This window comes from Mercenaria mercenaria, chromosome 5, assembly GCF_021730395.1.
Source record: "Mercenaria mercenaria strain notata chromosome 5, MADL_Memer_1, whole genome shotgun sequence".
Classification (NCBI taxonomy): Eukaryota; Metazoa; Mollusca; class Bivalvia; order Venerida; family Veneridae; genus Mercenaria; species Mercenaria mercenaria.
The window spans coordinates 22,206,072-22,228,816 of NC_069365.1; the positions used below are offsets into that span (position 1 = coordinate 22,206,072).

The 22,745-nt window shown below is 32.6% G+C and overlaps 1 protein-coding gene across 2 annotated transcripts in view; it reads left to right on the forward strand.

Annotated features, from left to right (window-relative positions):
- The first annotated feature begins 13,759 nt into the window (after positions 1-13,759).
- Positions 13,760-22,745, forward strand: part of LOC123556619 (uncharacterized) — a 53,631-nt gene continuing 44,645 nt past the window's right edge. The window contains exons 1-6 of one of the 2 annotated variants that reach the window (XM_045347496.2): positions 13,760-13,916; positions 16,178-16,321; positions 17,224-17,346; positions 18,399-18,518; positions 18,797-18,935; positions 19,247-20,681. In XM_045347496.2, the coding sequence (XP_045203431.1) occupies positions 13,848-13,916; positions 16,178-16,321; positions 17,224-17,346; positions 18,399-18,518; positions 18,797-18,935; positions 19,247-19,455 (804 nt within the window). In that variant the 5' untranslated portion in view covers positions 13,760-13,847 and the 3' untranslated portion in view covers positions 19,456-20,681. Of the gene's footprint in view, positions 13,917-16,177; positions 16,322-17,223; positions 17,347-18,398; positions 18,519-18,796; positions 18,936-19,246; positions 20,682-22,745 lie in introns of those variants that run through there. The other variant, XM_045347498.2, reaches the window with a different exon arrangement.

Sequence of the window (22,745 nt, forward strand, 5' to 3'; positions counted from 1 at the left end):
TGCTGTATTTAATAGTAACCAACAACTTTCAAAGCTATAAATACTGTTATCGTAATATCTTTTTTTTATGAAAGGATTTCTCTTTTCCGATAAAAGTCTTGTTTTAAAATCTAGGAAGTCTATTAAAACAAGTGTACTTTATGAAGGGTAGACCTGTAAAACGTTTCTGAATGAGTCAAATGCCACTTTGTCTACGGTCATTAAAAATCCCGGTCGGTGAATCTAAGCATATACCTTAAATATGAAATAAGCTGTAAAGAAACGAATCAGTAAGGCTTACCGATTCATTTTTATACATATAACATATGAGTTAAAGCAGTGAAATGTTTTACAAAATTACATGACTTTACTCAAATAAATAATCCTCATGTGTAAATGTTCATTCAAATTCTTAGTCTGAGCTCCCGAAAGACTGAATAGTTAACGTCACTCAATTTACATCCGCATGGCAATTTACAATTGTTGCCTTAAGACACAAAAGCAAGTTCTCTGACTGGCTAACTAAAGGATTTATATCGCTAACTTTGACATTTCATACCCGGAAAACACAAGATAGGACGTCTTGGGTTTGGTTCAGCTATAAAATCAAACAGTTCACCTATTGTCTTGCTAACAAGAAAACTAATAATAAACAAGAGAGCGCTACTGTAAACGTTTTAAATTCTGAACTGTAGTAATTTTCAGTTACTTTTATATTACAGGCAATGTTTATGCGTATGCTTTGAAAGAAAAGTAGCAACTACATGTTTTCCTTCAAATCTTCTTCTTCAAAATAGTTTCAAATATGTTATACGAAAAAGAAATTCGAATAAAAGGGTAAAGAAGACTTTAATATAGCATGCATTCCCACTACCGTCCATGAACAGGCTCAATGAAACCGAGCCTGCAACATTTTCGTTTTTGTTGTGTTGAGCGACCTGTGGAGTTTCCACTTTTTCTATTTAGAAGAATTTACGATTACCCCAAGTCTCATAAATATCAGTGTAATTTTCAGTATTGGTTTTATACCTTTAACTATTATTACTTTGGAATTCCTATATATGATTAAGTACCATAAATAGCACAATACATCGATAACTGATAAGAGATCTGTTTATGTAGTATATAAGTACCGAATTACATTTATGTACATAGTGTATGTTGGTATTTTAAAAGCTGTAGTTAATTGGGCTTTATATAGGCACGAGTCAGGATAAAAAAAACGTTCCTGCAAATTTACAGACTTATTCCACTTGTAAACATTTATGTTGTTGAAGTTGACGGCCGCGCGGCCTGAAGTTGGCGGCCTAGCGCGGATTAAACACTTGAATTAAATGAATATGCAGTAAGTGTTTAAGTGATTTATAAACAGGATTTCCCGCAGCAAACCACTTGTGCAGACTGTAAAGCTTCTGACGTGTTAGACATAAAACAGAAATGCGATTAAATTACAACGAAACTCTTACGTACTTTAAAATACTCACAATATGTCAACTTTAAGATACAACCTTGAGATAGAAGCTATAGATTCATGGGTTTGTTTGTTTGGTTGGTTGTTTCGGGTGTAACACCGTTTTTCAACAGCAGTTTAGTTATGTAACGACGGGCAGTTAACCTTACTACTGTTCCTTGATTCTATACCAGTATACACCTGTTCTACGCTAGTAACTTCCCCAACATACATCTATCAGATGTGAGTGTGTGAGTCTTCGGGTTTAGCGTCTTTTTCAACAATTTTTCAGTCATATAAACGACGGTGTCTACTTGTAGCAGTGAGCACAATGCCCAACTTTATAGTGCTGCCTCACTGTAATATCACGCCGTAGATACATGGTATGATACCCCACCCAGTCACATTATACTGACACCGGGCTGACCAGTCCGTATCAGATGTGAAGAACGAATGATTTCAGACTCTATGTCAATTACCAAAAACGTCACGGAGAACATATACCTCGCCCGGGAATCGAACTCACGAACCCGCGATCCGTAGATCTGTGCTCTCCCTACTGAGCTAAGCTGGCGGGGTTAACCGTGAGTTTTTGCAGTCAGTAATCGTGGTAGTCAGTTCGGCAAACGCCCTTATCTGAGTTTCGGTGTGAATAGTAGCTGTAATAGCTTTAGTATTTGAAATACAATTCGGAATATTTTATGCATTTATCTATTTAGTATGACTAGAAAAGACTGGACACAAGATGTTTCTTTATTTATGGCTCACAATATTGGACAAGTGGTGTGTTAACAGCATCTTTTCCACCTAAAGGTAAGGTTCGGTATGCTTCTAACACTCTGGACATCACTCAAACGTTTCAAAACACATGTAGAAACTCCGTCATAAAGTATGATAAAAATTACTCGGTTACAGAGAGAACATGGGTTGTCCAGTGTTATAATACATTTTCTTTTCGTTTAAAGCCGTATTCTTTGTAAGATGAGTAAGTGCTCATACAGTCAAAACCAAAACTTTGACCCACTTTAGAAAATTCCTTGTCGCCTTCATTCTTGTTCATCTATTACAAACACATGATGAATAAATTACATTGAAAAGAGGTTTTTACTTTAGCCAGGGCATATTCTTTGTTTTTTATACTTTAAGTCGATCTTTTTTCTACTCTCTGCGTGCAGTAGGATTGAAATAAAAGCTTTCTGCTCATTTCTGCCATGTCGCCAAGTATACTGAGCCAAATAATAACTCTGTTGATAGCACTGGAGTACATCTGTGCACCAAAACTACATGCAGTATTATGAAAAAGCATAAGCACAAAATGCATTTATCCCGGTCATAATTATTACTGTCGCCAAAAACAGTTCTCACCTACCATAACAATAACTAATATATTAACAAAGTATTTTGAAAAAGGTATAAATGTGACAAAAGTGACACAAACTGTCGTCAAATGATATAACTTTATTAAAATAACTCCCTTGTTACCATCTGTTAAATACATATTTCTGATATTATCGTTTTCAGTTCAACTTTATTTTGTCGCGATTTAAAATCTCTCCTCCGTAACGGGGACTTCTTCAAATATACGTGATAACAATAGTGTTTTCCCTTTGTGTCTGTATCATATACCTTGAATGCATCAGTAAGAAGGCTTGTTTTCAGTATATGCCATCAAGGTATCGAACAGTTATCAAATATTGAAATACTTTTATTTCTTCCGTAACGTATCACTTCCGTAACATAACATCTTAGCTGTTCTAACTGCCTACTGAAATGCGGAAAGCACAAAAAAAGTTTTTCTCATGGGTCACTCGAAGGAAGCAGAGGCTGATCTGCAAAGACTTTTAAGTGTAATTTTAAATTATTGGTGGCACAGTATTTCAAGTAAATAAGGTAAGTTCATAGTTATATACAAAAAAGCATTCTACTACATGATGTTTATGAGTTTATGTTTTAAGGTGTTTGAATGTGTTTTCTCTGCTTTTCCAATTTGGTTTGAACGTAAAACTATACATAAAATATAGCGCTGAAATAAATGTGCCTCTTAAAACATGTCCGTTACGGAAGAGATAACGTGTTCGTAAATTCCAGTGCGACATTCAAATTTCATACCTGAAATATGGCCAAAGAGATATGTCAAAACTGACTCAGATTCAAGAAATATATATTTTTTCTGACTATTCTATCAGTAGAAAAGTGATACAGAGCTTGATTGTTGCCACAATACCGTTATGGAGGTGAGATTGTTTGTCTGACTGCATTGAAGTTGTCCTTGTTTAGTCACTGCATCCAATATGATCTGGTTTCAGTAAAGTTCTCGTCATTATATAATATTTAAAACCTTACTAATTTGTTTTAAAAAGAAATGTGCCTTCGACGACCACATGTTTTATTCTGTTACCGAGAAAATATTATGTTACGGAGGTTACATAGAAATTTTGTTATTTATGTAGTTGCAATAAGGTATTCTTAGACTTGTTTTATTGTAATTAGATTTCTATGAATTTCCTTTTTTGACAAATTTGACTATTTTTCATCCATGTGTAAAGAAGATAAAGCGGCACATATGACTTACAATGATATGAACGGACTTAATCAAACCGAGTCTGCTATTATTTTAGTTGACTGCATTCTTTGCTTTCAAAGGATCTTTACAGAATTTATTATCCAATAGAAACTGTTGTATGTTGAAACATCGATGTGACAGAATAAAAGACAGAAAATGTTAGTAAAGAAACGTTTATTAACATTATTAAGTGAGTTGGAATTGTTCAGAGAATGGTAGACAAACAACTAATATCAGAAAAGTAACTGAAAAATGCAAATTCAACTGTTTCTGACAAATCACAGAAATTTGTGTGCGAGGAGACACATCTGGATGGCTGCGTAATTTGAGACATGGCTCATGATAACGTTCTGATTAATTTTCTTACTGAAATTTGGAAATATAGTAACAAATGCAAAGTCCCATTCGTCCAAAAAGAATAAAAGAAATAAGACGTATACAAAATAGTTGATTATTTAGAAAAGACAGGAAAATCAAGAAATGTTCGATGTTCTTTGACGGAGATCGTAGATGGATAGAAAGCCTGCATCATGAGGTGGCTTTATCATTTGAACTGTTTCTAAAGAGCCCTGACATTTTATATTATGTTCATTAATTTATTACACATAGCAGTTTGAATAAAGGCTTAACTATACATGTAACACAATTTCCGTAACGCATAATCACTTCCGTTACCAGATGCTCCAATACCTGCTGTATATACAGATTTTGTATAAAAGCCACACATTGTAGTTTAGTTTAGTTGTTGTTTAGTCATATACAGGTAATTGTTTTAAAATGTACCGTTTCGAGGGCTGTCTCTTTAATGAAATGTACTGTTCTTGAATTTATGTTAGGTGACAGGTTTCTAATACTTTAGCACTGCCAGTACTGTGATATGTCAACTTTTTGTCTTGTTTTTTAATCAATGTTTTACAACATCTGATAAAGTTCCAAAACCATGTTCCCATGATAGAAAAAAAACAAAAACAATATATTCTTTAGGCCTATGTTTTCATTTCGTTGTAAATTTTATCACTTCCATAACGGAGTTGTATGTTTTTAGAATCGCCATTCCCGCACTGTGCTATACGTAGCACATCCGCAACATTTTGTGTGGTGTTAAGGACATTCTAAATTGACAGAGGGGTGCCATTTTTCTTCTATACGATGTTCAATTTAATGATTATAACAAGTGTAAATATTCACATTTTTGTTTTAAAGATACAGCTTTAAATCGTCAGTCATAATCCTTTATTTTCTCTGGGTGTTGACGGTAGAAAATGTCATATTGATTAGATTATGTATCGGATGTGTTTTTTCAATTATGTTGCATTAAAGAGTTTCTTTTGAATAAGTAACTGCGTTAATGTTTAATTTTTTAATGTCCTAAAAAATAGATGGTCACTAAAATCTACCCTCCGTAACATGAGTAAATGCACATATGTATCAACATTCGATATTGTTTAAACGCTATCAATGTTGTGGTAGAAATTTTTCAGAGACAACCAGGAGATGTTTGACATATAAAAAAATACAAGTTAAGAACTGTTATTTGACATTCACATTTTTAAGATTTTTCTAATTGTAAGTGGGTCAAAATGTTGGTTTTGGCTATCATAATATATCCTGACAAAAGTATGATTCACCAGAAACATTTTAAATCATGTTATGATCATAAATTACATTGATACAGTTTGTGCTTAAAATTGCAAATGATCCGCGCTGGAGTTTCTTTATTATTGCAATATCCGCGTTTTTTATCAATGCAAATATATATGTTTTAACACATTTCCATTTTTATAGAATAGACTGTGAATGTGAGCTTTATCATCGCAAGTTAGTTCAATATTTCTAACTGTTCCTCACAAATATGTTTTAACCCTTACCATGCTGGACATAATTCATTCCGCCTTTTGCGACCAGTGCAGACCAAGATCAGGCTGCACATCCGTGTTTCATGTCTAAGACAAAGCATGCAGTGTTTCTTGCCAAATTTGTGTTTTTCATTTTAATGAAATTTAATTTTTTTTACATAATATGAAAAAGTCGTACCTATATTGCAGTGTCTGTGCCTGTGCCTGTGCCTGTGCGGTTGTGGATTGACTGAATTTGACTCTGCGGCATCATACTTGGTGTGTAGATACATGTGCTCTAGACAGTAGTTGGGTTCCTGCAAGATACAAGGTCTTTTAAGACCAGTTAACTTACTCTAATGTCCAATTGAACACATTCTACTTGTTTAGAAACAGAATAGTAGAGCCTCCAGTCCAGAGAATTTCAGTTTTAGATTCTGTCCTTAACCGTTTTAAAACGGTAGCCTTTCCTTATTTTGATGTCACAGCACAGATTATTTAAGTTAATATACATTTCGGATTAAAATTTGTTTAAATAACAGTTTAATGACATATTTGGCAAGTCTTGCTAGGTTTCGGTTTGGATATCAGTTGATCTATATTAGTTATCAATAGGGCCCAGCATATGTACATGTGATAAGGGGCCAGATAGGAACACTTCAGAAAGAGCCTAAATTGCACTTAATTGGTTCTTAAATGGGTCTTAAAGCAGGGTTATTTTTACATATTTTACCATGCATAAACTGTTGATGGTATTTTCTAGCCAATTACACAGAAAAATATAGTAAACCCGTATGATGAACAATAATGTGATAGGATATAAATGTATTGTTTACAATCATGATAAGTTAGTCAAAATTATAGCAATATTAATGTGAACTTTTGAATATCATATAAATGCATGTCTGTAAGAATTGTTTATTTTAAAATCAGATCAATAGCATAGTGTCTGCCAGTAGGTGATTTGGCTCTGAAATTCCTTCAAGAAACAATGAGACAGATATACGCATACGTGCCATCGGTCAATATAAATATACCCTTACAAATCAGATTGGACATGTGATATATCTCCTGTTTATAAATATGACATTTTATTACAGGAAAACAATATAAAATCGTCAATATAAATTACTGCGTAATAAAAGCATAAATCATACAAAGGTGAATCTATCTAATTTGTTTTGTTGTTCTTGTTGTTGTTGCTGACAAATCAAATTATTTTATTATGTCTAAAGCCGTTATCACTTTTTCAATGGTGATGTTGTAAGGGAGGTAAACTAATAGATATCTATGCAACCTGATAAATTCATTCATGATGCACGGATTGTCATTCTTTGATACCACATGTTTACATATTTCAAAAATACATTTATTTATTGTATAAACAAATATTTCGAAATGTAAAAGTTTATAATTTCAAAATGTACAAGTTTATGAAATATTATTCGGTAATTTTAAAGTACTTAGATAAAATAATTTCTAGGTTTTATTTCATGTTTTTTCTGCCTTCTGAAAAATGTAAGGTTCTATCTCTAATAGGTGTGCTTCAAGAAAAGGAGAAATTGGATTAGTTAAGCTATTTAAGAAATAATTGTTAGTTAGACGTCTTAAATGTTACTTCACTGAAAGAATAACCTATTAATGTTAATTTCTCTATTTTCGGAAATAAATTCTTCTGTTGCTTGTATTATACTGTAACATCATATGCACCAATAATTCTTGTCAATGAAATGATGTATTTAGACAATAGCGCGAGCCTTCGTAAATGTGAACTAATGCATTTAACTGTAGAGGTTATTCCTAAATATACGCATTCGCCAAAAAAAAAGTCGGAATGTGACAATGCGGGCAAAATTTACCCCATCCGCTTTCTTGTCATTTTAATCGTATGTCTTAAATAACTCAAAAGACATTATTTGTTTATATCATTACTAAATGTTTAATGATGCAACTTACACATAACGATATAAATTACAACATTTTTGCATTTCATTTATTTATAAATTACTTAATAAATTCATACAAAAATCCTTTGAAATAATATTCGCTCACTAGTGTCTGAGAAGCCATTAAGCAAAGATTAAGGACCACCTTGGAAATAAGATTAAATTAAATTTTAGTATATCTTTAAATATTTAAACACAATCAATTACATTAACTAGACTACGGGAATGGTAACGAACAATGTACAGGAATACGACTACGGAATACAATACGGGACATACATAACATAAACACATAAACAACAGGATAACGGGCAATGCTACTTGCAACATTTGCAATAAAACTGAAGTTGTGATTTTGCTTCCCTCATGTTAGTAACAAATTTCCGGGTCGTGCGGAGGAAGACCCCGTCGTGTTCTACTCTCTGATACAGTACTCGGAAACAAACACTAATAAATAATTAGAGGTTATCGTTTGTTTCATTCTATGATGGAAACATATTTCATGACGTGACCACAAGAAGTAGAATTTTCTAGAGTGGCGCAGCAAAGAAATGGTGCTCACAAATGAAAGATTATTTATAACTGTGAGAAGTTTTATTACAATCTACATTGTAAACACTTTCTATTCGCGAAAGTGTTGTGAAAGTTGTGATTTTTCATAGACTAACATTATGAACGTTATTGTATTTTTCGAGTAATGCGCAGAGAACTTCTAATACATACTTTTGTCTATTTATGTGCTCAAGCCGTGGACAAAGAAGGCATAATTTGACCTTTTGTATGCTTTTACATATAATAGGACACTTTTCTTGTTTATACATATAATAGGACACGTTTCTTCCTTGTATATACATAACGTAACAAAACTGTTTTTATAATTTACTTCAATTTAAACTTTAAAGGTCAATGTCAGCATTTGCATAAATGATCAAATCGCTCCAGGTATATGTAACATCCTTTAATATCTTGTTTACGTATATTTTTGTTAAGAATCCTTTGATATATCTATCGTTTACCCTGCGGTCTAGGAAGCATTTGAGCAATGAACTATTTTGAAATGAACATAACTCACCACCAACCGCAACATTACGAAATGTAAAATCCTGTTTTCTTTTTATGCTTAGTATTACTTATATTAAACACAAAAGACACTTTGACATCTAAAGGTAATATAAGGTAATACATGATTCAATATTGGCATGATAACGACATCTATAAAGAAATATATATTTACTTTGCATGCAACTCTATTTATTTGTCGATCATGATTCACATTGAAACATAGATACACAGAAATATACATGAATTAATATCCGTACACCGTGTAAAATTTCTAACCGGTCATCCCACAATAAAAACATATTTATCACTGTTTTCAAGATTTCAAAGGAATCAACATACAGTTGCATCATACAAATGGCTTTACCCGTGTTATTACATTAGTAACAGCTACCAAAATTGGAAAAAAAACTTGCAAAAAATTAATATGATTAAGATAAAGTTTATATCTTCAGGAATGTGGATAACACCGTAAAGTAGTTTCGAAAAGCAAAATATTTAAATCTATCAGTGATACTTTTGTAATTTAACTGTAAAGTATAATACTGTAGTTAGCGTAAATAGTTAAGTATATACTCAAGTCAAGTAGAAAAAAAACTGCTACAGAACAGTTAGATGAATTTCTTTTGTTTAGTAGAGAATGATTTTCATCCATGAACTAAAACTGTATAACAGCTCCACCTTATCAAAACTTGAAAACACTATACAGTGATATAACAGTCAAAACAAATGTCAACATTTTATTTTCTCGCTTTGTTTAAAGTGTAAATAAAGCGGAGGGATATAGGTTTGGCGACTTTCCGGCCGTCCAGAGCCATATCTAGAAAGTGGTTTGGGAATATTTAAATGAAACTTCATTTACATATTCACCATTACAGGGAAGTGTGGCCTGTCAAGTTGCAGTCAGATTGCCCAAGTACATGTGCCACCAGAGCAATGACCCTTAGTAGTTTCTTGTGTTAACTATATAGGGTACTATAAATACGGCAATTTCTGCTTCATATCTTGTGACACATTTGACGTAGGATTGTAACACTTAAATTAAATTTAGGTCACCATAATGCAGTAGTGCACACTCAATTTCGTCAGGATCTCTATAGTAACTTAACTTCTGAGTTATCGCCTTTTAATTGTTTAAAAATCCACATATTTGTACATAACAAACAAACCAGTTGGTAGAATTTCATTGAACTTCTTTCATTTCTTCAGTGAAAATTTTATTATCCACATGTGAAGTTGTGTACCTACACCCGGTCACCCCAACCGCCCTGGTTACACCACGTCCCCTCCCCACCCTCATTCAATTTTTTTCGTGTTTTTTTTTTTAATCTTAAACATTCCATGAATATTTATCAACATGCAAAGTTGTACCCTCCCCCCACCTCGCTACTCAACCAGTCACCGCCCCCACCCCTCACCCCAACCACACACACATTTTTTCATTTTTTATTTTCCATCAATATTTATTATTAACGTGTGAAGTTTAGTACCCTAATCTGGTCACCGTCACACCCCCTCCACATAAAAGATTTTCTTTTCATTTCTACTTTAAATTTTTCAAAACCTTCATGAATATTTATCAACATATGAAGTTGTAAACCCTAACCCCCGTCTCACTACACATGTTTCAGATTTCTTACTTGATTGTGCTCTCTTAATGTCTTTTGCTCTTTTACGTTCTTTTCAGTAACATCCTTAACACAAACCCATTCGGTGGGGGATACCAATTCATGAAATTTGCCTGACCTTCAATTTTTTCATTGTAGCACTGGCTATGTGTGACATGCATTTTGTTTGTGTTGATATTATTCATAATAAGGTTTTTAGACATAAGCTACAGCTCTTTAGTCTCGGCTATACTTTTGATTGTTAAACAATGAACACCTCTCATAAATTTTGAAATATGGTAGACACGTTTGAAATGAAATTAGTATGATTTGTTTATCTATTAAATATACACTTTTTATATCTATGATAGAATAATCATTTTAACCGCAAAAGACTGAAAACACCTTCCGGTGTATTCTTATTATCCGTCAACGAAACAGTACACGATTAGCTAGGAAAGCTGTTGACCTTGTTACTAATGATTCTGTTAGAGCAATAAATGTTACGTCCAACACATCGTTCGACCTTAAGAAGAACCAGACCTTTCAGTCCATATGGTTATCTTTGAAATATGTACATGTAATCCTATCTAAAACGAGCATTTAAACAGTATACTAAAGAAATTAGATACATCAATGTCGAGTCATCATTTATTTCATTTGTAGTTGATTGAACATCTACGTTATGGTTAAATTATTACGGATATTGTATTTGTGTATATTATTTATTTAATCTACTTCAATAAATTTCAATTATTTACATCGTCATGAAGGTCAAAATAAAATATGTTTATGTAATGTTCATAGTTGGAGTAATTTTACCCTTAATCGAGTATGGGCAATAACGTTTGAATAATATATTCATTAGGTTGCACATTTGATAAGCCACTTTGTCATTTATAAATCTCCATTTTATGTATAGATAATAAAAAAGGTCCAACTTAGAGAATATGCCTAGTATTTTCAGAAATTACTTGAAATAAATAAAAATGTGATATCTCAGCTTAGCCTAGCTTTCCTATTTAGTAACGTTTTGCACGGACTAAAACATGCAACTTTAAGTTTGAGAAAGAAGTACATATACATTTAACAGTTAAATTCCACTAGAGAAATTACTTTTTAAGACTAACATAACTGGAAATATTTAATATGTGTGAAAAAGCTATACATGTATTATATATAGGAATATTTTATATATTGATAAGAGTAATGGTCAAATCAATAGCCATATAAACTGCATTATGTACGTTATATACTAACAGTTATAATGAATTACGACATGGGACTTTGTACCATTACCAATATCTAAAAATCTGTTAAATGATCAGTTGTGCAAGGCAGTTTGTTTGAAGTAGACATCAATTTGCATATCGGAATATCACAAACGTTTCAAATGTTTCCCCACCCTGAATAAAAATCAACTTGTTCAATTATACAATATTTCGTGCGACATTTTTGTACATACATCTGATATCATATTGCCATATTTAGGGTAAGGAATGTAAGCTTGTCGTATTAGTTTTCCCTATAACCATGTACGCGTATTTCATTGGTTAACCAAATTTAAAAACAAAATGATGTGGTAAATAATCAAGGACATTAATGCTTTGCGTATATTTTGTTGTTTTCGTTGCATCGCAGTCATGTTTTAAATAATAAACTTCAATTTTTTCAAAGTCCTTTCGTTTGCTAGAAGGCAGATGTTTCAAAGATATATTATGTAAAAATTACAAGCTATGTAATTTAAATTTAGAAATTGTTTAAGGACAGACATATAGCAAAACAAAATATAAAATATCTCGACAGGCGCTTTTTGCACTGAGAATAATTTGTACATAGAATTTGAAATAAAAACATTCAGAGGAATTCTCAAATCTTGTTGTTTTTTTTATATCAGTATTTTATCTTGTAAACAGATTTTCAACGTTTTATGGATTTTACTGGTGTCGTGTAAAAGTAACGCTGCAGAAATGATCAACAGGTATTCATTCGTTGCTAGGCGTTAGAAACCTGTTAACGAAACTGGTACTTGAACGATCATGTAATTGTCACGGAGTTAGCAAGACTGTCAATATCTGTATCAATGTTTGAACTATTGCAAACCCTTTGTATATTTTCATGGGATGCGTTGCTACAATAGCGCAATGATGTAACCAATACAATGAGCCTACATACGTAATCTTGGCTTGTAACATCAGCTATTTCGGCAATCTAACTAAGCTTTTTATTCACGAAATTTCCAACTTCATTTCGTAGTTATACCTTTTTCTTTACAGTACATTAAACTGACATTTCGAGCTCCACACACAAGACAACATCACCAACATGAAACCCGCTTACGAGTTTTATACGTAGGTCGTCTTTTAAAAATACACATATATTCTCTGGGGCTGGCAAATGACTGAAACCCATAAAAGGCTAAATTTCCTTAAAATATTTCGACACTTTATATTTATCATCGCAACTCATCTCCAGTCGCAAAGCGCGTTTTCCGACAATAAAACATGAGGTGACTTACTTTTATGGGAAAATTACATTTGCCTTACATGAATAGGTTTCTGCTATGAATGATGACTTCTACAATGAGAATTGCAAGCTATTAATCATAGTGTACAACTTATGTAGATCGGTCAATGTTTATTTATTGTTAGACTTGACACCTTGGTGGAGCCTTTAGTCAGCTACATGACACCCCATAATCACTATCCGAACGCAGCCCAAAGCTACAGAATCAATTAATTCGGAGTCGTCGAGCTTAACCATTCGCCAATGGATATCCTAAGATTCTTAGGTGCAATATGTACTTGCCGCCTCGGTAGCCTAGTTTTAGAGCGTTGGTTCGATCCCTGGCCGCGTTATACCAAAGACGTAATAAATGATACTAGTGGCTTCCTCGCTTGACGCTCAGCATTAAGAGGATAATGGAAGGAGTGGTCAGCCCAGTGTCAGTATAATGTGACTGAGTGGGATATCATGTCACTTGGCAGCTCTACAAAGTTGGGCATTGTGCTCACTGCTACGAGCAAGTAGTCGTTTATATGACTGAAAAAAGACGTTAAACCCGAACGCACTCACGCAATATGTCTTTTTTATGTTAAAACATATAAAGTCTAAAGTAACAGTTCAAACTGAAAATTCAAATAGAAAGCAATACGTACATTATCTATCCTTGGCTGTGGTCCGTTCCAAGTACAAACTAGTTTCATCACGTCTATCTGTGTTTACGAAATATTTTTATTAAAATATTGATTGAATTGATAATTTGAAATTCTTACAGATGATTGGTTATCTTTTATTTCGCAAAATCCCCCATGAGATACCCATCAGACGTCTCCGACTATATAACCCGACCAGTTTCAAGCCTTATTAGATCGTTGAGAACAAGGGATCTTAACTACATTTTATCGAATGAAACCGGTATTAGGGATGGAGAGCGGGAAGGCGGAAATTATAACAGTGACGGGAGTGCCTGAAAAGGTAAGACAATTGTCTTAAATTTTCAAACAACATATACCCGATATTATATATAATGTAAGCATAAATAATATATAAATATATTATATCGAATTTTGAATGGAAAGAAATTTCTTACTTAGGCTGACTAAGTATCGCAGTGGACAGTATGTTTGGCTCAATGGATTAATTATTTATTAGTTACTGTTTCAAAACATTTATTTGATATATCATATAATTATTATTTTTTATATGTTTATGTATTTATGTATACATTTTATTATTTTATATACCGACGTTTAGTAAAAGATATTCATTTATTAATATAAAAGAGACATACTGAAAAAGATACTTTTTAATCCTATCAGTAAAAAAGAGTTAATGTTCTTAAGTTTGAAAAATAAGTTTGATTTAAAGAGAAATTTAAAGACCATGTTTTGACGTTAAGGTAAATGTTCAGACCAAGATCTTGTGTGTTAGGTACTCCTAAATGCCAGGGCAGATAATAAAGTTTGTCCATGTAGGGTTTGAATTTAGATAGTCTCACTATTAATAATGTCGGAAATGTTTTTGACCTGGTTCAAGCCCTAAAGGATCGGGTTGGTATACCCAATTATTTACACAGAACTTGAACTAGCCAATGCGCCATAATGCCAACTAAACACACTGTAGTTCAATTAAACTGCAGAAAATAATTGTTTATCACATGTTTGACGTACTGGGAGTGAAAAAATAAACTCATTTCATAATTTTTGTATAATACTGGTGTAATAAAGCTTTGGCGTTGACTTGTGATAGAAAAGTGTTTCACTTGTGTCTTTCCACGTTGAATTTATTAAACTCATTAAATAAATTTAATGTTCGGTAGAGCCTCGCATTTTATTGTCTTATTTAACTCATTAAATAAAAAAGATACGAACAGATACTTACATATCCTTTGTTTATCAAATAAATATTTTCTGAAACCTTTTTAAAATGGAATAGACACTCTTTTGTTGTTTTTAAGGATTACTATTTTCCATGACATTGTATAGCATGTGAACTTTGCATTGTGTCAGGTATGGTCAGCCATCTTAGTAGTGTATTTAAACGTTTATAAATTGAAAGCTGCTACCTCAGTCGTGTAAGGCTGAAAGCCATCAAACCCGGCTGTTTATATTTCATATAAAATCCACTTACTTGATAATTTTTACGACATTATCTAGCATATCAGATTTTCAAGGATTTATATTCCCATAATGAACTTTATTCCTTCTATAGAAAAAGAAAATGGTGTGTTAACTTTTATATAAGAAAACTACAGTTCATTAAAAACAACCCGCTGAATTTACTCCTTTTCGCTTCTTTTAATGTTTCTTTTCAAGACATAAGATTTTTAGCATGCAATAGGGAAATGCGCTCAATTGCTACATGCGGTAGAAAAAAAGAAAACACGATTCTGTTGAGAAAGAGCACGAAGAAAGGAAGAAAGGTGACCAGCGTAGGCTTACATTTATTTGGTAGTGATCAACCTGATAATGATAAAAATTCGTGAAGTAGAAGTTGCAGGTGACGAGATTTTGAGAAACATGGCAACATTTGCTTACCTTTGAAACCCCGACCCTGTATTATCTGCAAATAACTGATCTAAAACGGAACATAATTTTAAAGCAATCAGTTGTAGTGAATAAATTGTCTCCTAGCCGTTCTTTATTCTTTTATTCTCAATTTACTTACTCAGCACGACTAGATGACACATCCCGTTTCGGCCACCGTCCTTTAACACGTTGGGGTCGTATGTAACATCGATCATCTCTTCAGAACTAGAAAATCCGCTTGAAGCATTCCTTAATTTTACATACAAACGATGCAATCCATATAAATTTACTCATCATAAATATAGCATGTAAAACATTGCAATATTCTATATTCAATTTATTTGTCAACTCTTTTAAATTAACTAAAATATCAAAAGAAATATTTCATATAACTGAATAATATTTATTCTATCCGGTATGTATACAAGAAATATCCGTTGTGGGAAAACTGTTGTACATATGACACAATGAACAAAGATTGTGGATTAAATTAGATCGAGTGTCCTTTTATTACATATGTTTTTATTACAGAGTTATATATGCTTATTTTACTGTGTCCTTTATATTTATTTTACAGAGTAATATCTTTATCTTACTGGGTTATATAGATTTATTTTACTGAGTAGTATGTGTTAACATTACTGAGTTATATATTTATGTTTACTGAGCAGCTGATCCATGTAACAAAGCTATTATTGAATTTGCAAGGTGTCGGTGGATAGAACTAAAGGTTGTACAACCAAGCGAATTGCAGTCGGTGTGATAGGTGGTGTAGTTGTCTTGACAGTTGTCGCTGCAGTCGTTATTGTTTCTGTCTACTTTGGATCGAAAGTAACATCGGACAGTTTTAAGGTAGGAACTCCGAAAACGGACCTTTATCGTTTTTTGTCTTTTTATATAAAAGTTATATCGAAAAGTTTAAAGAAGAAAATTCTAAAATAATGTACATTGTACAGCGGATAGATAATAAATAGTTGTGATTTCTATTCCTAATTCAATTCTGCCCGGTTTTATAGAGAATGTGGTTTTATTTTCCATGTTCTTAGATCCTGTTTTGTAATCGCCTTTTTAATTTTGTTTAAGAAAAAACACAGCGTCTGGCTACAAAATAAAAAACTGCCTGACTAGTCAATTGGGATCACGATCTAACCTCCCCATATGGCACTACATGTTGTGTAGTATTGTCTTTTACAGGAAGCGAAAGTGGTTCAAATAAGTTTGATGCTTTTATCAGAGTTGAGTAGTACTACGATGATGAAATCACCATTTACCTTCATTTTCCTTACCTAACACTCCAAGTCTTTAGACCGCTAATTTTATTGCCTTTTTATATTTGTTGTTTAGTTGTTTAGCTTATTGTAAGTTTCCTTATGTTCCTTTTATAATGTACTTTCTTTAAAATGTATGAAAAAGTAAAAGCGTACCAGTTTCGGATGGTCTACGGATCGCGGGGTCGTGAGTTCGATCCTCGGGCAGGGCGTATGTTCTCCGTGACTATTTGATAAAAGACATTGTGTCTGAAATCATTAGTCCTCCACCTCTGATTCATGTGGTGAAGTTGGCAGTTACTTGCGGAGAACATGTTTGTACTGGTACAGAATCCAGGAACACGGGTTACTAGGTTAACTGCCGCCGTTACATGACAGAAATACTGTTGAAAAACGACGTTAAAACAAACAAACAAACATATTTACGTTTCGATTATGTATTTCAATAGACATTGTTCAAAGTTTGAAAGTTTTATTGCTGCTCAGGTTGCCCACCAGACATACAAAACAAATGATGGGGAAGTTGTAGAGGAAGAAACGAATGTGACAAAGACAGAGGTTGACATACGAGTACCTAACGTAGCAGAGATCATTTACGATTACAAACATGTAAGATATAAAAGTTCCGTGAGTATTTAGTAACGAAAGGTACATAACCTATCAAAGGTAACTTCGAGAAACACAACTGTAGGTAAATAAATATGCATTACCTGACAGAAAAAAATCTCGATTACAGGAAGGTAAATGAATTAAGTTGCTTTACCTGGAATAGATCATTTTAGCATACAAAGATGAAGGTAATGAAGTTACACATCTAGCAAAGGTAATTTATGAACGTTACTTAAATGTAACTCAACAAAATATGAAACATTCTTCGGATTCAAATTACAATTATTTCATATAATGCTAGTGATTGATTATTGACCGATTATGCAATAGTTTACAATATCAACCATTTGTTTGTCATGACTGGCATTATCATTGCAGACTTCACTTACTCTTAACTGTGATGACCATATTCAAACACTTTTTTTTTCCAAAAAGTAAATGAAATACCAAGTCTTACGTGATTACAAAAACTGTAGGTAAATAAAGGTAACAGAATTGACGGAGGCTATACGCCAAAAGATCGAATTTGATGGTACTATACTTTTTGATCCTACTACAGATGACTTTTTTGTTTTAACGTTGTTTCTCCTGCACACCTACGCTTAGATAATAGGTCGTTGACTGTCCATTTAGGGAGATTGTGTGATTTAGCAAGACATGTTCAACAAATTATATCAGGTTTGCATGTACATGTAGAAATAAATCGGTTGTCTCATACATATGCTACATAAACATGTCTTTATTCTTAATATGAGGAATGAGGTCAGAAAATTGAACGTTAATGAATGAATGAAAATTATAAGAGATAAAGCAAGAGCTCTCCACAAAAATGTTTTGTGGGAATTTGTTGGTAAATAGTAGTTTCTTACAAAATACAAATTCCATTGCGCAAATGCACTAAGAATTTGCCTTAGACGCTGATCTATTCATTCTAAAATGAATATATTACCTACAGCAGATTGCTTTTCCTTCGTTTAGCCCTTCAAAACAGTATGTTTCTACATTTCGTCATTTTCAGTTGCACTTATTTATACCTTATTAATTCATTCAAGGGGTTGATTGTAACGAGATTTGTGGATTCAGAAACTAATGTTCAAAGCGTGTGCCTTGCACAGTTCATGAATGAGACCGAATCGCCAAGTACAGACACTGACAAATACACGGACGGAGAGGTAAGATTGCATCTACATATCTTAGACATACGCGGTTTACTGATGGTAAATTTAATATTGGAACACAACTTTATACTGAGATAGTAAAAAAATATTTATACATGTGTTTGCAGTTATTCCAGAGCAGTAATACAGAATGGACAGTTTCGCACAATACTTTAAAAGCCTGTTAACATTACACGAAAATGCACAATACATGATGAATTTCATGAATATCTTGCCTATTTAAAATTAGTTGGAAAAGCTTACAACTTTAGCAAATTATGCTTATTTCACAGGTAGACTTTTACGAACAGAAGAGCGACGAAGATGGTGAGAGTGTGAAATGGACGAACACAAATAAAGAGGTACCACGTCACATGATTTCTGAAAATGTAGCAAGAATGTGCGAGGGAACAAAGATCTACTGGATGGAAAGTAAGTAAATGGTTACACTTTGAATAAAAACATGGTAAATGTAATAAAATAATATCTAATTGAGATATATGTTGATGTTTTCTAAGAAAGTTTCACCACACGCTTAAGTTCTTAGAATGTTCTATAGTGACATTATTTTGTTAGAAATTATAAAGTGAACTACGTGTCTTCCGAAACCCTGATACAGACCATATGAATCGTGACAAAATGTCTTGTTTCATTATCAGTATCCAAATTTATTTACTCTAAAATAGGGAAACGTTGTCTAACATTTATTGAGTTGGAGTAAAATTAGTTAATTTCTGTTGTAGAGGCATCAGGTGATGGGATAAGTAAGCGACAGGCATGTAGCAGGATTAGACGTGTCATCATTTGCTATCCTACGAAGTATAAATGTGCATACTTATGTATTTTTCGCTATTACTGCTTGCCTGTTGGAAACCTCATGGCCACTCAAACGCGTTGGGGCTGCAAGAAGGATTGTGACCCAGGTCCAAACAACCCAATATGTAAGAAGTAAAAAGACAGAATGAAGTGATTATAGCCAAGGAAGTGTACATGTCAGTAGACATTTTGAGTAGATATAAATTTACTCGAGGAAGTCGAAGATCTTTTTAATTGTGACAAAATCAATCTTTCCCTTTTGATATTATACGTACCTTTTTCGTACGTTTCGTTATACACATGTAGCATTTACGCATTCATTTTGAAACTAACGAAAAAGCCTTTAGAAATAATTAACAAGATTCTTACAGAAAAAGAAACAATTTCAGTTTGAGCATGTACATCAGAAATAATAATTTTAGAAGAATGTTGAATGTTATAGTTATCCCAGATTTTTTTTATATTATCATAAAGTGTATTCCCTGATTCACATTGTTCCTCAACGTTTGGATTTATGGACCTTTTTGAATTTGTAGGATGTATTAATGTTTTATAAAATACAGTAGTCTCGACAACTTAACATTTAAAAGGCCAAATATTATTGTAAGACTCCGTCTTGATGAATAAGGAATCTGATTGCTCAAAACTACGCGCATTCTTTGAATTAAGCTTTCACGCTTTGATTTTTCTTCTATTTTAAGTATTCAGCTATTTATCTGCAATAAACTGTTAATGTTACGCAAAACGTACTAGAAAGGCGCTGATCAAAAATGTAAACGAGAAAAAAATTCCTTTAAACTTGATAAATTAATTTTGCAAAAACAGTTTTATACTTCAACACTTCTTTTATGTGAATCATTTTATACATTCATCTTTCATCAAAAGCTTGTGCCCGCTCTGATTTGTCGCAATTTCACATTTTTTTCATTTTGAATATTTGCTTTTAGCTTTCAATTTTTACATTTTTTGCTTTGCGGCATACATTTTTCGAAGATGAATTATATTTGTAAACAATATAATATGTAGCAAGAAACACAATTTAACATATTTGAACAAAGTTTTTACTTTAATCTTCCTTCGAAATGTATTATAACTTCTACTTCTAAATGGATTACTCACGATAATACTTTTATCCTAATACAAGGTGTAGGTGATATGATATTTACATACAGTCTTGACAATGTCAGCCAACTTGAAATCAAAGATAAATTCATATTCGTTTCTAAATAAATCTTATATTTAATTATATATCAAAGGTAATAATTTTAATAGTGTTTATTCTTTCTTCATACTGTCCTGTCATCATTGTTCATAGATAAATTCTGTAATGTTTAACCAGAATAAAGTTTTATATCAACAGTACCAAGTTTTTACTTTTATTATTATGTTATATGCTCTTTTTTTAATCTTGAGTTCAAACAATGTGTTATGCCTTTACCTATTTGATATTTATAACTGTGTTCATCTTTAGAAAAAGAAGTAGTCAGTAGTGTTCCATACGGATTTCATCCCTGACTTACAGATGATTGAAAGATTACACTTACCTTGCTATGTCGACGCAATTATCTAAAAGGAAACGACACTGTACGTGTTGTCTTCAACATAAATTGTTTCGTATGTCATATGAATGTAAAACTAAAAATACAATGAAACCATTCGTTCAAGACGCTGGGTTACTGAATAAAAAGCAATGCACATAACTACAAAAGTTTTATATGTCTTGTTACCGGTTCGCTTTGTAGCTTCAGAAACAGGAGAGGATATCGTTTGAGTTCCGCCTATTTTGAGAACACTGCCATCTAATCGTACCTGCATTTGCAAACACAAATATTTGATACATCATGATTTTCAGAATTCTGATTTATCGACATGTTCAGCTTTGAATTCAGATTTAGGTTGCTGATGCTATTCTATGTATTTGAATATATCAGTGACTGCTGAAACAAATGCTAAACAGGAATAAACTTGTCTTTGTATTATATATCCCCCTTCACTTAAACGTTTCAAGAATTATCACTATACATATATATAAGAATATTGCATCAGAATCCGCCATCTTCAATCCTGTTTTATATGAAATTATCTTTCTTTAAACGGTAATTTGTGTTCCTAAGGACATTTCGGTATTATCTTCATGAAATGGAATGCACTATACTACAATGACTTTAGTTTTTGCTTTACAATTAGAAGTATGAATATTGCCTATATAAAGCCCGTGAAACTTGATTGTATTTTAGCAAAGGCACCAACTTGACGAGTTTCTAGTATGAAAATCTGTTATTTATTGCTCAATAATTTGCCTGATATTTTGGGTTCAAGTTTACAATCCAGATACAGTATCACGGTTGGCATTATATCTAATTGATGTAAACATTGAACTTTGCTTCTTGAATTCTAAACACTGTATTACAGTCAAACTTTTATTTTTAAAATGAGCAAAAATAAGTATATAGTAGTAATTTATACGTTAAAGTGTGCAAATATTTTTCCATGCTCAATGGGAAGCCGTAAAAAACAATATTCTGCATGCTATTCGTTGATTCGTTACTTTACTACATTGTCCAGTGTGAGTCTATAAGCCAATCCTTAACCCTAATCATCTGGACACGATTGATTCTGCCTTTGCGACCAGTACAGATCATGATCAGCCTGCACATCCGTGCAGTCTGATCTTGACCTTCATTGTTCGCCATTCAGTTAGTATGTTTTTGGTATGTACCCCTTTTAACAGTTAATGGTACTGTCCAAATTGAAAGATAGACAAGTTCATTATAGAAATTTAGCAAGGTAAGGGTTAAAAGCATATCTAAAGCAGACTGATTTGATTAAGTCTGTTCAGGAGAGAATATGAAACATCAACCCCCCCCCCCCCCCCCCCCATTCCCACCCACAGAAATAAATCCATTTTAACAGATGAGAAGTGTTACTCATGCCAAATATCCACTGAATATGACACACCATTCTAACGATAAGACAGCTGATTGACAAAAATACAATTTCTGGGTGACGTAAGGGCAATAACTCTAGTGGCATTGTGTAGAGTCAGACTCTATTTATTTCTGAAACTCATCCTCAGTTTAATACATTTACATTTTATTTTAACTATATGTTATAAAGAAGGTGACCTATAATATCGGATACCATTTCTTATGCCTTTGTAGTCTACAAACATTTTTACATTAATATATACTAATAATATATTAAATAACTTACGTGTGAAAAACCTTCTTAATGTTTGAATGAAATAAAGATCGATGTTTTAATTGATTTAGTTACATCGAGTAAACTATGTATCATCATCAATTAAATATTGACGAACTCGGGACTTCAAAGATGGTAAAATGTATGTGGAAAATATTTGAGTAAAATTAATGCTATTTTTAAAGATATGTTTTTATATTTGTTATTATGTATTTTTATACATAC